Below are 16,973 nucleotides of genomic sequence, written 5' to 3' on the forward strand. Positions count from 1 at the left end.
AGATGGCTCAGCGGTTAAGAGCACACGGACTGTTCTTCCAGAGGTCCTGAGTTCAATTCCCAGCAACCACATGGTGGCTCACAACCACCTTGAACGAGATGCCCTCTGCTAGCATGCAGACAGAAGACTGTATACATAATAAATAAATAGAATCTTGGCTGGGCGTTGGTGGCGTATGCCTTTAATCCCAGCACTCAGGAGGCAGAGGCAGGCGGACCTCTGTGAGTTGAAGACCAGCCTGGTCTACAAGAACGAGTGTCAGGACAGCCTCCAAAGCCACAGAGAAACCCTGTCTCAGAAAAACAAAAACAAACAAACAAACAAAAAAGGCTCTTTTGCTCAGAACACAAACCCTAACATCATAGCTACCCAAGCTAGGCCCTCCTCAATTCCTTGTTTTTCTGGATAGAGTTCTTCTGGGTAGCCCTGGCTGAATTGGCTCTGTAGATCTGCGTGCCTCTGTCTCCTAAGTGTTGGGATTAAAGGTGTGCACCACTACCGCCAGGCTCCTTCCTCAGTTCTTGATAAACAGTTTCATGTGCACACAGCCACAATCAGGGAAGAGTAGATGCTTACAGAAAACAAAAGGGAATTTTTGTGTGGAAATATTCTATTTCATTTCTCCGTAGTTAAAAAAAAATAAGAGACAAGGTCTCACTATGTTGACCAGGTTGGCTTTAAATGCCTGATCCTTCAGCTTCCACCTTCCCAGCGTTGGGATTACAGACATGTGCCACCACACCCAGCTTGCTGTGATTTAAAATTTTCCTTTATCACAACTCATTTGAAGGGGAGTACGCATCTACAATGACAATGCTTTTATCCCCTGCTTTTCTTGGGTGCTGTGCCTACCAAGGTGAAATGGTATCTTATGGGCTAACACCAGGGATATGCACCAGAGCTCTACAAAGGAGTGATCATAGTCTTGGGGAATATCAAATCCTTTCTATGCCTTGGTTTACCCACTTTTAACATGGAAAACAACCCACCTCACAGGACTATGGACGCTAAAGAAATAAAGTATTAAAATGCCAAATGTGGCAAACACCTGTAATCCTAGCGCATGGGAGATAGACAAGAAGTTCAAGATAGACAAGGAGTTCAAGGCCAGCCCTGGCTACATAGCAAGTTTAAGGCCAGCCCAGGCTGAGACCCTGTCTGAAAAAAGAAAAAAAAAAAAAAACACCAGAAGGGGTTAGAGGGGAGGTAAGCTCAATGGAGGAGAGCATGCACACATTACCTTTCCATTTTCTATGTGACAGGTAAGGTTACCAGTTAAAAGCTAGGTAATTCATGGGGTAAAGTGGCCACTATAAGTCCAGAACTTGGAAGTTGAGGTCTGAGAAGCAACTGTGAGCTCAAGGCCAGCTTAGGCTACACAACAAATATGAGACTAGTCAAGGGTTACAAGGCTGACCTGTCTCTACACGCGCGCGCGCGCGCGCGCGCGCGCACACACACACACACACACACACACACACACACACACACACACACACACACACACACACACACACTCCCCTGAAGACACGTAGGACAAAAGCAGAGTGGTATGGGGATGTTAGACATCTCAGTGCCTGACTCACTGGCAGTGGTGACAGCCCACTATGCATGCAGTCCTTTTGCCAGCACTTACCTTCTGATCTTCCTCTTTGGTCCATGGTCCCTTAACAAGGTCTGGATTCAAAACCCTCAGCCACCGGTACTGGCATTGTTGGTCTGTGCGGTTCTGGGATAGAACAGAAATAATTGTGGAACCATAAGCTTGAACTCTGGTTGAGTCCTGAACTCAGGGGCCAGGATGCAGGCATACATATATCAGGTAGCTGTGTCCTATGCCAGGCACCCACCACATACTAGAGGCTGACCTACCACAACACAGGTGCATTATTTTTGTTTCAAAGGATAAACTCAGGCCCTGTGGCAAGGAACCTCCTATCCTCTGAACCTTGTGTGTGTGACGTGTACTATCTCAAAGTCTACAAAAGCTTTGTGGAACTTATTAGTGATTCCTGCTTTCTTCTTGGAGAAATTTTTATTTATTTTTAATGATTTATTTTTAGTTCTTGTGCATTGGTGTTTTGCCTGTATGCGTGTCTGTGTGAAGGTGTTGGATGTCCTGGAACAGACAGACAGCTGTGAGTGCTGGGAATCAAACCAGGATCCTCTGGAAGAGTAGCCAGTGCTTTTAACCACTGAGCTACCTCTTCAGCCCCACGTTTTTTATTCTTTACAGAGTTCAGATTACAAGGAAAAAATGGAGAAAGGGGATGGGGGGACACAGAAAGAAGCATGAAGATTCGCCCTGAGATGCCTAGCAAACCCCAGCAGTCGAGTTGCAGCCTTGTGCACTGTGCTGTCTAGATGCCTGCAGTCCTGGAAGGGAAGACTCATCCCCAGAGGGCTCAGGATGTTCAGTGCTGTGGTACCAGCCACCTGCACAGGAACCTCAGCTAGAAGTCTGCCAAAGGTCTCCCCCCACCCCCCAGTGTCAAATTGATGGTCCATAGGTCAGTATCCAGGTGCTCCTGCCTTGCAGGAAGAAATACAAAACTGCCTTTGGGCCTGGGACCTCAATTATGCTAAAGCAGCTGCATGCAATCTTCTCACTGGGTGCCTTCTGGCTTTTGGTTTTTTGGCTTGGTTTTTTTTTTTTTTTCCCCCGAGACAGATTTTTCTGTGTGGCAAACTCAGAGATCTGCCTGCCTCTGCCCTGTGTCCCGCCCCCAACCGCAGGCTGGGATTAAAGGTGTGCACCACCTCGGCCCAGCCTCCAGGCCTCACTTCTGCTTTCTAAGCATGCTGCAGCAGGCCCTTGCCTGGGGGAAGATACTCACAGGAAAGTGGCTAGCCAGGAACTTCCAGTCTTGCTGTCCGAACTGCCTCACCAGGGCCCTCAGCTGCTCATCCTGCCAGTGTAAGAAAGACACAGGATTTAGCTCACATGTGTGCAATGTTTTAAGGTGCCACAATACCACCATATTGACATTCATTCTGGAACTGAATGCCTACTAAGTGCCCCATTTTAGACACAGTAGCAGGCAGCAACACATCTGCCTGAAACGGAGGAAGATGGTAATCAAAGCCTCAGGCAACAGACACAAGAATAGCCGCTCCCCTGGGGGATATGCTGGGAGCTAAGGTGATTAACTCTTCAAGCAGGTGCGCAGACAGGTTTTAAAAAGTAACAAAAAAAAGGACAGCTAGACTGGGGAAGGGTGGTGAGATGCGGCTAGAGAGGCTGACAGTGGCAGGCCAGGAGGATTGATTCAGAGAGTTCTTCCATGAAGAGGCACTTAGGCAGATCAGCAAGGCCCAATGTGCTTGTTACAAAGTATCGGTGGACTGCCTCAGGGTACGGAAACTTCAGAAAACAGAATGGGAGTGGGGGCTCATCTATTTTAAGCTCCGCACTTGAAACAATAGGATCAGGAGTTCAAGGCCATCCTAAAGTATACAGCTAGCTAGTATTCCAGAACAGCCTGGAATACAAGAGGCCCACCTCAAATCAAAAACAAAATTCCACAAACTAACAACAATTCACTTTCCCACTTAGCGCTGGGAATGCAGCTAAGCTGCTACAATGCTCGCCTAGTGTAAGCTGCACTCCATCTCCAGCACCTACTTCAGGAAAAGTAAGAAATTATCAGCTGTGTAACAAAATTGGGAGGCCTGCCCAGCATACATTAAAAATAAATCCCACATAAAAAAAAACAAAAACAAAAACTAAAAAACAAAAACCGTCTCAAAACCATAAAGTACCAGAAAGACTGCTCAGCTGATAAAGGCACTTGCTAAACCTGACAACAATCCCTAGTACCCAAATGGGAAAGAACTGACCCCCAAAAGTTATTTCAATAGACACACAACAAAGGAAACTTGTAGTACACATCAACTCTCTGGCACAAAAATAACAATACATAAAATTAAAAGGGGCTGGAGAGATGGCTCACTGGTTAAGAGCACTCATTTCCACAGGACCTGTGTTCCATTCTCAGCGCCCAGTTCACAACCATTTGTAACTCCAGTTCCAGAGGACCTGGCACCCTCTTCTGGCCTCTGTTGGTACCAGTTACACAAGTGGTGCACCTACACACAGGCAAGCAAAATACCCATACATATAAAGTAAAATCATTTTGCTTTAAATTTTTTGAAAGTAATAAACATTTTTTTTTTTTTTAAACAAGGACTGCTGATTAGCTTCTTGGCAGCCAAGGGTACTTAGGGTCAAATGTCTCCACCAAAACTCATGTTTAAACTTAATCTCCACTATGCAGTATGAGGCAGTCTCGTGAGGATTAGAGGTGTTGAAGTCATATAATCTCTGCTGTCAAAATGGATTATTAATACATGGACCGATGGACAGGTATCTTAAATAAGTCTATTATAAAAGCCAGTTTGGCACTGCCTCTTACATAACTCTTTTGTGGTGTGATGCTCTAAACTGCCTGGGAAATATCTTCATTATATGCACCCCAGGATAGTGAGGTGAATAAACCTTTTGTTATGAGCTACCTACTCTCTGGAATTAGGACACAATAGCAGAGAGCAGACTAAGACAAAGGACAAGAAGCATATATCCTGAGGTCTGAGGACCCCCCCCCCCCCCCGCCCCAATCCTCAGAATTGAGCATCTGAGAATGCTCTGAGAAGGTAACGAGAAATAGATGGCCCATCAACTTTTTCACTGTCCACAGATGGGGGACATTAGACACCACCAACAGCCATTATCCCACCCCCACCCCCAGCTCCCTGGAGTAGCTGCAGCTCACCTCCTCATGTGTCCATTTGACCTTGCACTTGTTGTCTCTCGGCTCCAGGAGGTCTGAGTCGGTGTCCTGGTAGTGTAGCTCATCCAGCTCCTCACTGTGGAGACAACTAGAGGTCACGGAGAGCATGTTTGCATACCTTCACCTGGGGATGCTAGTGTATGGCCAAGGGTCAGGTCAACTGACTTTTGGGGTGGCAGCCTTTTTTTTCTACTTTCACAAAAGTTAGGTACAGGCCAAATGTGGTGGTCCACACTGGTAATCCCAAAACTTGTGGGGGGCCAGAGGTGGGGGAAAGATCAGGAGTTGGTCTGCCTAAATCAAGCCTAGTCTGGGTACTATAAAACTTTGTTTCAAAAAGCCAAAAGATATAGGTAAATGTTTGCCTTCTCGTTTGTTTGTTTTTACACTAGCTTTTCATTGTTGTTGTTTTGTTTTTCAAGACAGGGTTTTTCTGTGTAACTTTGGAGCCTATCCTGATGCTGGCTCTGTAGACCAGGTCCTGCCTCTGCCTCCCGAGGGCTGGGATTAAAGGCATGCACCACCAACACCCGGCCCAACACTAGTTTTTTTTTTTTTGATACACTCTATATGGTTTCTTTCCTGGCTGTCCTGGAACTTGCTGTGTAGACCAAGCTAGCTCTAAACTCAGATCCTCCTGCCAATGCATGTCCCACCACGCCCAGGCTGCCTTGTTTTCTTTTCAATGAAATGGGTCTGAGCTTTAAAAATTACATTTATTATCTGTATGCCTATGTGTATGTCAGCACCTTTTACCTGCTGAGCCAGCTGCCCTGCTCAGGGTTAAGGTTTTTTTGTTTTGTTTTTGTTTTGGTGTGATTTGCTGAGGAAATCTTGTTATACAGTCAGTCCCTGGCACTGGATATTTTCAAGACAACATGTAATCATCCTGCTTGCAATCTTTTTTTTTTTAACCCCCTTGAGACACGGTTTCTCTGTGTAGCTTTGGAGCCTGTCCTGGAACTAGCTCTTGTGAACCAGGCTGGTCTCGAACTCAGAGATCCACCTGCCTCTGCTTCCCAAGTGCTGGTATTAAGATCACGGGCTACCACCACTGGGCTATGTCAGGCAGTTTGGGAGGCATTGGCCAGCCTGGTCTATAGAGCTAGCTCCAGGACAGCTAGGGCTGTTAAATAGAGAAACCCTGTCTCAAAAAACCAAAAACCAAAACAAACAAAAAATTTAAAGTCCTAATACTTAAGAAAACCATCTATTCCGCCACACCCAAAACTTTATTCATTCTTGCCGGTCCCTTCCAATTTTTGCCTGCTTGTGGGCATAATTAAAGAACAGAAAAAACTCAATACAATCATTTGAAGTCTGAAGGCTTTTTAAGAAACTAACATGGAGCTGGGCATTGGTGGCTTACACCTTTAATCCCAGTACTGGGGAGGCAGAGGCAGACGGATCTCTGTGAGTTCGAGGTCAGCCTGGTCTACAGAGGGATTGCCAGGATAGGCTCCAAAGCTACATAGAAAAACCCTGGTCTCAGAAAAATAAACAAACAAAAAATTAAGATAGAAGGTTTGTTATTGTTTTGTTTTTCAAGACAGGGTTTCTCTGTGTAGCTCTGGCTGTCCTGGAACTCGGTCCTGTAGACTCAGCGATGGGCCTTCTTGCACTACAGGACCAACAAACATGAAATTTTTTATTTATTTAACTGCTACTAAAATCCTCCTATCTAGTTTAATTCTTTGAAAAAGGAGATCACACTATGAACATCTAAGAATGCTAGTTAGGGACTGCATTGATGAAGACCCACAAGTTCAATTTCCAGCTCTCTTTACCACCACCTTCCAGATCCAGGAGGATCCATGGCCTCTGACCTCTGAGGGCACCTACACCCAAGTGTGTATAACCACACAAGTACATAATTAAGGAAGGAAGGAAAACAACCAGTTATTCACAGGTTGTTAATCCTTCCACAGTATACTCCTAGGTCAGTCATCTGTAATTGGGGGAAGCAGAGAGATTTGCAAACAAGACAAGGGTTCCATTGGTGTCTACACGCCCTTCCCTTTTCTTCCCCCAAAGGCAGCACAGCTTCCCAGTCACTCCTACACGCCCAAAGCACTTTGGAAAACCAGGCCCTGACCTCAGCTCCAGCCTCTGGTCTTGATGGCACCCGCAAAGGTCAGCTCCACCTTCACAACCTGGAATCTGGCACAGAAAGGCCTTAAGAAATAGCTGCCCAGGGAAGGAGTGGATTTGTGAATGAACACTTGCAAAGAGAAGCTGCCCACTAAACAATGTAAAAATTCAATTAAAATGAAAAGAAGGCCGGGCAGTATTGGAGCAGGCTCGCCTTTAATCCCAACACTCAGGAGGCAGAGGCAGGCAGATCTCTGTGAGTTCAAGACTAGCATGGTCTACAGAGCGAGTTCCAGGACAATCTCCAAAGCCACAGAGAAACCCTGCCTCGAAAAACAAAACAAAACAAAACAAAACAAAGAAAGCTACAGAGAAACCCTATCTTGAAAAACAAAAAAGTTTCTAAACTTGATAATACATGTCACTGGATCTAGAACAGATTTGTTCTGTCATTTCTGACCCAGTGCATGAACCACCTACCATTTGAAAGCAGAAGGCAAAATCCACTAAGTATTAACAATTGAGTTTGCTTCTCAAGTACCCAGCACAAGGCCCAGAATCTATCAGAAGCTTAGCCAATATCCCAGAACAAAAGATATCTGTGTAGAGAAGCTCTGATGCTGTTCCCATTACAGGACAGATGGGAGATGAGGGCATTCACACCATGCTTTCTCACAGTCTCAAGGTCTCCATTTAACAGATGTGAACATTGAGGCCAACTAGGATTATGCTGTGTCAGGTTCCACACCTTTAAGCCCTCACCTCCCCATTAATCACAACTTGAAAAGCAGAGGCCAGTGTGTGGTTTAAAAAAAAAAAAATCACATTTCTGTACACATACCCTTTCTCTTGCCATTGTAGGTTCTGGGCTGTGCTCCAGGGAAAGGTGAGTCAGAGGCCAAGAGGGAAGTGGGGCACTGGGGTACAAGAGAGTTCTAACATGTGGCAGAAGAAGGACTGAGGCTTGTGAGGCACTTAGCCCTTGTTTTACCAGGGTCCCCCCAAATGAGCCCCGGATGATCTTCCTGGGCACTGAACCGCCTTAGAAACTGGGGCATGGAACCCAACCAGACCAGCACCCGCGGACCGAATACTTATAAGCCACGAGGAACTCTGAAAATAAGCAGGCGGGTTATCTCTGTTCTGTATCCTCATCCTAAGCCCAGTTCGGCCGTCTGAGGCCGTGGGTGAACTGGATTGGAGAGATCCAGGGGGAACACGACAGGACCCCATTATCCCACTCCTCAGAGAGGTTGGAAACCCCGCGATTAGGTCCCACATACACAGGTGTACGAAAGGTCCAGGCGTGACCCAGCCACTTATCCTCTGGGGATCTAGTAAGAGGGAACCGCAGCTCCTGCCTTTGGCCCAGCGGCTGCAGGCAGAGCAGTATCGTTACACATCATCAGTCTCTACTGAGCCCCAGCTGCCCCAAACTAGCGTGGGACAGGAAGAGGGCTTCTGAAACCAAACCGAACCGGCCGCCGAATCCCCAGGAGACAGACAATAAATCCCCTCACACCCGGCAGAAGGCCCAGGGGCTTTGTGCTTCCCAGAATGCAAACAAGAAAAGAACGCCAGCAAATTCGAGCCACTCTTGAAGGACAAGTGTCTCTCCCACACTTCTGCCTCCCACCCCGTTGCGACTAGGAGAGACATTCTCCCGGCCAGGTAGTGAGCCTCCAGCTGACACCGCGCGCACCAGCCTTCCTTCCCCACCCTGCAATTAGGCGGGAGACGATGGACCTCACCCAGGGCCCGGACCGAGTCTGGGGGGAACCCGCGCTTTCGTGTTCCCGGGCCCAGGGCCCGGGAATCCGGACCAGGGGTCCCTAGAGCCCCTTAGCGTGGCGCGCACCCCTGCACCGGGCGGCGCCCCTGCACCCAGCGGGGTGTATTTCCCGCGGGGAACCCCCACCCCGTGTTTACAGACCCAAGGGGAGGGGCGAAAACCCCAGCGCTCACCAGCGCGTCCGCCGAGACATCCCCCCGGCCCGGGCCGCGCGGCGCCCTCACGCCCGCTGGCCGAGCCCGGAGCGGGAGCCGGGCCGGGGTCAGGACTCGGGCTGCTCCGGCCGCTCCCGGCCCCAGGCGGCGCTCTGAGGCGTCTGCGTGGCTACAGGTCTTGTGGCGCGCTCTCAGGAACTGCGGCTGCCTCGGGAGTGCACAGAACCACTTTCCTATCTCCCGCCAAGTGCGTCGGCGCCGCCCGGACCTGGCGCGCGAGCGCGGGGGCGGGGCTACGGAAGGGGCGGGGCGGACAAGGGACGAGGGGTGGAGCCCGCGCGCCAGAACCCAAGGAGGGGCCTACAGGAGGGGCGGAGACTAAGGAGGGGTGGGGAGTAGCCTAAGGGAGCGCAGGGACAGAGCCTGCGGGTCTGTCCCTCCCACACCTCCCACCACTGAGGGCCGGCACATAGTATTATATTACTGTTAGGTTGGTTTGGGTTTTTTTTGTTTGGTTTGGTTTTTTCGAGACAGGGTTTCTCTGTATTACTTTAAAGCCTGTCCTGGAACTCATAACTGTAGACCAGACTGGCCTCGACTAGCTACAGCAGGGCTTGCCAGGACCTCCAGATGTTGGGACTGAATGAGGCACGGGCCCGGCCTTGTGCAGATCTTAAGTAGATCCTGAGTAATGTACATAGCAAAGAACCGAATAAGGAGAGTCAGATGGGAGAAACTTCCCGCCCCAATTGTCACTGCTCCAGTCCAAGCCACTGCTCCCACAGCCCCCACTCTACCTTTCTTCTGGGTTTGCCCCTTTTCCTTTGCAAGTCTTCTTGCTTTTTCAGCTGCCTCAGAGAGAACCAGCTAAAAATGCCAACATTTCTCTCACCAAACTTAAGCTTTTCTTTCGGGATTCTTCTATTCTGTAATTAAGTGTGTAAAAGTCTTACAGATCATCACGCCAGCCCCAGAGGGGAAAATTTAGTCTCCTAGGTTTTGCTTGGGCCATTATCTAGAGTAGTAATTTTCCACACCTCCCACCACTGAGGGCCAGTACCCATGCGCTTGCTGATGTATGCATTTCCTCAGCTGCACTGAGAGTATCCAGGAATTTTAGCAGCCTTTCCTACTAAGAGATGTAGGAAACCTCCAGGTAAACGTTTGTTGACTTGTTCATTTTTCGCTCTCTTAAATAAACTGTGTTGGCAAGGACTTTCCATTCTAGGTTGTCATTTACCAACTAAATACTAAGTGTCACCTTACTGGGACTTCTCGGAAGGACAGGAGTCTGGGAGAACCCCCAGCCAAACACCTTTTATTTAGGCCCATCTCAGGCCTCAGATCCCTCTTCCAAAAATGGCTGGCCCCCTGAACACAGTCCAGTTCTGCAAACTTCATTTACAACAGCAGAATGAAGACCTAAGAGCTACAAGTATCCAACTCGCTTAATTCAAGGCTTCCCCACCAATCTCCTTGCAAAGAAACTCATGTGGACTTTAGTTCTTCATTTCTGGCATGATTTCCTGGGGGTTGATTCCCAGCCTTCTTCTCCCTAGTTGCACTATCTCAGACAAATTATCAAACTCCTATTGCCTCTGAGCAATATCAAAATCTTAGACTTTTAAAAAAAACTATGCTAGTACTACCTGTTAGCAGAGGGAAAAACTGAGGCACAGACTTCACAAACTCTTAATTCTAGAATTTATAGTAAGGAAAGGGGAAAAGGGCTTTCCCCCTTAGTGTCTTTGGCTTGTTAACAAATTAAATAGATAGAAGATAGATTAACAGGAAAAAACTCATATTTGATTAATTACATAGCCATGAGAGTCCCCAAAAATAATGATATCCTTTGAAGGCTCAGATGATTGAAATTCCCTGAGCTACAAAAAGGAATGGAGTCCAAGGGCTGGGTGGTGGTGACACAAGTTACTTGGGGCTAAGGAAAGGAATTGTATGGCAAATAGAGGTGTTCTTGTCATGCAAATAAGTCTCTCAATTAAAAAAATTATTGGCAGCAGCTGGGCTGCTAGTACAGAATGCTGGCTAATGTAGATGTCCTTTACAAATGTAAATTTCTTTTACAAAAAGTCTGTTTTGCAAGGAAATTCTATAGTCTACAGTTTCTGTAGGATAGCCAGGTCAAAGCAGGCCAAAGAAGTGGGGGATTATTTTCTCCTACAGTCTGTTTTGGTGTGCTATGGTATTTAAACCATGCACTACAAAGATATCTACCCTGTATGGTAGTTATATGATCAAAAGGATCAAAAATACGCATAAGGCACATAGTATTATATTACTGTTAGGTTAGTTTGGGTTTTTTTTGTTTGGTTTGGTTTTTGTGAGACAGGGTTTCTCTGTATTACTTTAAAGCCTGTCTGGAACTCATAACTGTAGACCAGACTGGCCTCAAACTCATAGAGATCTGCCTGCCTCAGCCTCCCTAGAGAGGGATTAAAGGTGTGCGCCATCACCGTCCAGCTGTTAGGTTGTTTTTGTTGCTGAGATTAGACCCAGGGTTTCCCACATGCCTCTGTCTCAACACCTGTACCCCTTCTGTTAGTACTATGGTTATTATTCGGACTCCAGCTGCCTTCCACATCTGTCCTTTGAGGTCCAAGAAGCTCCTCTGCAGGCTGCGCACACTCTTGTGTAGATTACCAATCTCCTTTTGGGCAAAAGCAGCACCTGGAAACTTGCATAAGATATGTGCCCAAGGCAAAGAGGCAGGGAGTAGTAGATGCAGAGGCAACCTAGGGCCTGTAATTGGGGCCAGTTAAACACTACATACACCACAGCTGGGTGGTGGTGGTGCACACCTTTAACCTCAGCACTCGGGAGACAGAGGCAGACGGATCTCTGTGAGTTCGAGACCAGCTGCCTGGTCTACAATAGCTAGTTCCAGGACAGCCTCCAAAGCCACAGAGAAACCCTGTCTCGAAAAAACAAAACAACAACAACAAACAAAAACCCACACTACAGCTGGAGGAACCTGGAGAGCAGTGTGGTAAATCACTCTAGTGTCACAAGGAATCTGGTGACCTTCACAAGTGCATCCTCTGGTTATCAGCATACCAACACACAACCTTTGGGGAGATGACTCCCAGAATCCAGGGTGCCATCACACATAGGAGTGGTCTCTAGACTCAAGGCAGATAACATGCATTCTGAACGGTGCTGGGAAGCTTTTTTTGGAAATGACCTCCAGGGATGGAAAGGTTCTCACCATTTAACCATTCAGTTATCTGCCTCACCCTGGGCTCCAAACTTAAGGCAGTTCCTGTGTCAAGAAGACAAAGATCAACTCTTCTTGTTAGACACACTTGGCCTAGCAACTGGGAGGACACAAAAACACTGACTGATGTCAAATAATAAATAGGATCACCTGCTTTTCTGTCTGGAGACATGGCTTCCATCTACTGAGCAACTTTTGGTTTTGCTTTGCTTTGTGCTGGGCTTCAAAGTCTGGGTCTTCGGCCTGCCAGGCTCTACCTATAAGTAAGCTACATACATAACCCACATTTTATTTATTTATTTTTATTTTATTTTATTTTTGGTTTTTTGAGACAGGGTTTCTCTGTGTAGCTTTGACTGTCCTGGAACTAGCTCTGTAGTCAAGGCTGGCCTCGAACCCACAGGGATCCACCTGCCTCTCCCTCCAGAGTGCTGGGACTAAACACATGTGCCATTACCAACCAGCCACAACCCATGTTTTAAAGATAAGAAAACTGAGACCAAAAGCCATTCACTAAATTGACTGAACACTATTAGGCTGGAAGAATGAAGCTTTGGGCACTTACTTAATCAGTTCACTTTAGGCTCCTCAAAGCTGGGTTATTTAGGGATTTGCAAGGTGGACAATGTAAGAAATGGCAAAGAATACTCGAGGAAGAGAGAGATTAGAAAATCTATGCAAGGCATGGTGCCACAAGTCTGTAATCCCTGTACTTGCAAGACCAAGGCAGGAGAATCCCAAATTCAAGACCTGCCTGCACTATACGATGAGTTTCAGGCCAGACTGAGATACAAGGAGACCCTGTACTCTCCCCCCCCCCAAAAAAAAAAAGAAAATTCTCCCTGAAGTACTGGTGCATGCCTGCAATTCCAGCATTCTAGAACATTAAGGAGAATTCAAGACTAGCATGGACTAGATAGGGAGACCCCATATCAAAAGAAAAAGAAAGGGAACGGGAAAGAAGGAGGGAGGGAGGGAGCAGAAAAGACCAAAGGAAAGACATCTGGGGAGGTTACATTCTTGACTCCTTTCAAGTTACAATTTTTGATCATCTACAAATCCCATTGGCACACACTTCAAAATGTATTCAGTAGCAAAAGCACAAAAGATGCTTAAAAGCTGGATATGACCCAGATCTTCTAATACAGACCCATAATTCTAGATACTTGGGAAGTTGTGGCAGGAGGATAACAAGTTCAAGGCCAGTCTGGGCAACTTAGTGAGATCTTTCAAAGAGTAAGAAGAAAGCTAATTACATAGCTCAGAGGTTCAGCACTGGTGTAGCATCCATGAGGCCCTGGGTACAATTCCTAGCGTTACTGCCACACAACCACCAAAAGCAAAACAAAAAGAGGAAGGAAGGAAGGGAGAGAGGGAGGGAGGTAGTAGCACATGTCTTTAGTCTCACAATTTGGGAGGCAAAGGCAGTCAGATCTCTGCGAGTTCAAGGTCAGCCTGATCTACAGAACTAGTTCCAGGTCAGCCAAAGCTACACAAAGAAACCCTGTTTTGAAAAACAAAAACAAAAAAGAAAGAAAAGGGATGGGAGGAGGCCTTTCCATGTAACCCAGGCTGGCCTGGAACTCTCTCTATAGACAGCCTTAAACTTTGTTTTTGTTTTTTGGTTTTTTTGTTTTTTGTTTTTTTTGGGGGGGAGGGCGGGGATTCAAGACAGGATTTCTCTGTGTAACAGCCCTGGCTGTCCTGAACTCAATTTGTAGACCAAGCTGGCCTTGAACTCACAGAGATCTGCATGTCAAGGTGTGAGTCACCACTCCAGGCCAGCCTTAAACTTTTAATTCTACGTTATCCTGTAGTTGTTTCTTAAACACACACATAGGATAGGCATGGTACAGGCCTATAGTACCAGCTAGGAGGGAAGCTGAGTCCAGGAGTTCAAGACCAGCCTTGGTAACATGAGATGACACTGTCTCAAAGGAAGGAAAAGACAACGAAAGAAAGTGCACAACTATAATCCCACCACACAGGAGCTAGAGGCAAAGTTCCTGCAGATCCAATGGCTGGCCTAAAGAACAAGAGTCGGGGTGGGGGGGATGGGCTGGGAAGAAGTTTGGTAGAGTGCTTCCTGGACAGGCACCAAGTCTGGGCTGTGATCTCAAGCACCACATAAACCAAGCCTGGTGGCCCAGACCTGCAAACCTGGCACCAGAGTGAGAGGCAGAGGCAGAGGCAGAGGCAGGAACGTCACCACAAGTTTGAACCCTGCTTGTTCTACATGGTAATTCCAGATGACCCTGGGTTACACAGTGAAACCATCTCAAAAAACAAACATCTCAAAGAAACAAATGCATCCAAGCCAAACCCCTCTCCCGAAACAGAAAGAGCAGCCTTAAAACTATACACTATGGTAAGATCAAATCTTCAAAAGATAAGTGTATATGCCAGCCCAGGAAGTTTTGTCCTTTTGCATGACTCCAGGGGTCTCTCCCGAATCACTAGAAGTGTGGAGCCTGAAGACCAGCAAGTTAGCACCTTGGCTGTTTTCCTAGAGCTGACAGAGTGAGGCACCCCACTGTATGACATCACTACAGGGAGCTTGGACCTCGCCAGTCAGTGTGGGTCAGTGGAGCTGGCGGCCCCTAGTGGCCAAGACCTCAAGCTGCTTCCCTCTACGTAGTGAGTCCAAGCTCTGCATTCTTGTAATGTTAAAGCATATATTTCTATTTATGGTAACCCTGGTTGCAAAGAGGGGAGCTGGATAGCTGAAGAGGGTGGATTTCTTTCCCCTTACACTATTTAGTTCAGTGCTCAAGACTTAAACACTGTTCATTTTTTTTTAATTAAAAATTAAACTGGAGTTCAGTGCCCAGTTCATGACCATGGTTAATTCCAGTTTCAGGAGACCTGGTGCCCTCTTCTGGGTCCACTGACACCACACACAATCATGGTGCACATACATGCAGGCAAAACATGCACATACATAATTTTTTTTTCTGAGACAGAATTCATCTGTGTAGCCCTGGCCCATCTTGGAGCTAGCTATGTAGACCAAGCTGGCCTCGAACTCAGAGATCTGCCTGCCTCTGCCTCCAGAGTGCTAGAATGAAAGGCGTGAGTCATAATGCCTGGCATTAAAAAAATTACATCTTGCCAAGGCTGTGGTGGTAACACTTTTAATCCCAGTACTCCGGAGGCAGAGGCAGAATGAGTTCCAGGACAGCCTTCAAAGCTTCAGAGAAACCCTGTCTGGAAAAACCAAACAAAACAAAAGGTTGAGACATGATGGTCACCAAGAGTTGGAAGCCAGCTTGGGCTACAGAGAGAAACCCTGTCTCAAACAAAAACAACTGAGCCAAACAAACAACACTCCCTAAATTTGTGTAAGGCACATGAAGAACCCTAAGAACAAAATAAAATAGCCCTCTGATGCTTGGGTGTGTGTTTTGCTGTTGTGGGGTATGGTTTCTCTATGTGCCCAGCCAGGCCTAGATCCTGCTGCTTCAGTCTCTCAAGTAGCTAGGATTACAGGGGTGCACACTGCACTAGCTGATATTTAGAGGTGGCTTGTAGATTAGTGTGATTTGAGACAGGGATGTGTTATATATCCCAGGCTTGCCTGGAACTGATTGCTATGTCAGGCTAGTCTCAATCCTGAACAATCCTTTTGCCTTAGCTTTGTAAGTGCTTGATTGTTGACAGGAGCCACACTTGTTCTGAATTTAAAGCAATAGAGGGTAGGGTACAGACCAGTATAAAGAATGCTCATTCCCTAAGTACTTCATTAGATAATGTCACATATCTTATGAACACTCAAGACTGTCCCTGCATTTTTAATTTCCCCCTTTTTGTTAGATTTAGTGTGTGTGTGTGTGTGTGTGTGTGTGTGTGTGTGTGTGTGTGTGTGTATGTTGTGTTTCCTACATGTAGAGATGTGTACCATGTATATTCCTGGTATCCATAAAGGCCAGAAGAGGGGGATAGATCACCTGGACTGGAATTATAGGTGGCTGTAAACCACCATGTGAATGTGGGGGATGGGATCCTGGTAAGAATAGTCAGTACTCTTCACCACTCTCCAGCCCCACATTTTTTCTTTTTGAGAAAAGGTCCCCATAGATCAGGGTGGCAATTCTCCTGCCAAAAGGTGTTTTGTAGATATTTTTCCAAGCCAGGATTCAGTCAGGTTCACACACCATTGGTCTGTCTTTTAACTACTTTTGGGAGGTACTGTGGGCTGAAAATAAGGTCTTAAACATTATGGGCCAGTGTTCTACCACTGAGCCATACCCCCAATCTTTCCCAGTTTCCTAAAGAATGTTCTCTCTGCACCCTCCAGTTCTTCTTGAGACAGAGTCTCACATGCATGCCTGGCTGACCTAGAACTCACTGTATGGATCAGGCTGGCCTTGAACTTGCACAACACCTCTTGTTTCTGCCTCTTGAGTGTTGCAGTTATAGGTATAAGCCATGGCTAAAACTGTCCATTTTTTGACAATCTATTCCAATGGCTTCAACGATCATTTGCACAGTTCAGACCTTGCAACCATATATCTTAGCTTCTGTAATAGAATTCTAGCCATTTGCTAGTTCTCTCTTTCTCTTCCTCTTTCTTCCTTCCTTCCTTCCTTTCTTAATCTTTCTTTTTGAGATGGGTCTCAATATGTATGGAACTTGCTCTGTAGACCAGGTTGGCCTCAAACTCACAGAGCTACCTGCCTCTTCCTCCTGAGTGCTGGGATTAAAGGTGTGGGCCACATGTTCAGCTTGTTTCGTATTCTTTCAAGTAAATCCACAAGGTCATCTCTAGTGTAAGCAGTTATTTCCTGCTAGGCTTTCATTTGACTTTGAATCAGCCCAGAAGTCTGTACGATGTATACAATTTGATCATTCAACAGAAGACTCAAATGAGGAATGAGGAGGAAAAAAGATATTAATGACAGACAATTTCA

General features: G+C 46.6%; 1 protein-coding gene across 2 annotated transcripts in view; it reads right to left on the minus strand.

Moving 5' to 3' along the window:
* The window catches only part of Mybl2 (MYB proto-oncogene like 2), a 31,450-nt gene extending 22,356 nt beyond the window's left edge, over positions 1-9,094 (minus strand). Inside the window, exons 1-4 of one of the 2 annotated variants that reach the window (XM_027423507.2) lie at positions 8,847-9,094; positions 4,773-4,866; positions 2,838-2,909; positions 1,637-1,729 (exon numbers count right to left, since the gene is read on the minus strand). In XM_027423507.2, the coding sequence (XP_027279308.1) occupies positions 1,637-1,729; positions 2,838-2,909; positions 4,773-4,866; positions 8,847-8,866 (279 nt within the window). In that variant the 5' untranslated portion in view covers positions 8,867-9,094. Of the gene's footprint in view, positions 1-1,636; positions 1,730-2,837; positions 2,910-4,772; positions 4,879-8,846 lie in introns of both variants that reach the window. The other variant, XM_027423506.2, reaches the window with a different exon arrangement.
* Between the last annotated feature and the right edge of the window lie 7,879 nt (positions 9,095-16,973).

Source organism: Cricetulus griseus, chromosome 6 (assembly GCF_003668045.3).
Source record: "Cricetulus griseus strain 17A/GY chromosome 6, alternate assembly CriGri-PICRH-1.0, whole genome shotgun sequence".
Classification (NCBI taxonomy): Eukaryota; Metazoa; Chordata; class Mammalia; order Rodentia; family Cricetidae; genus Cricetulus; species Cricetulus griseus.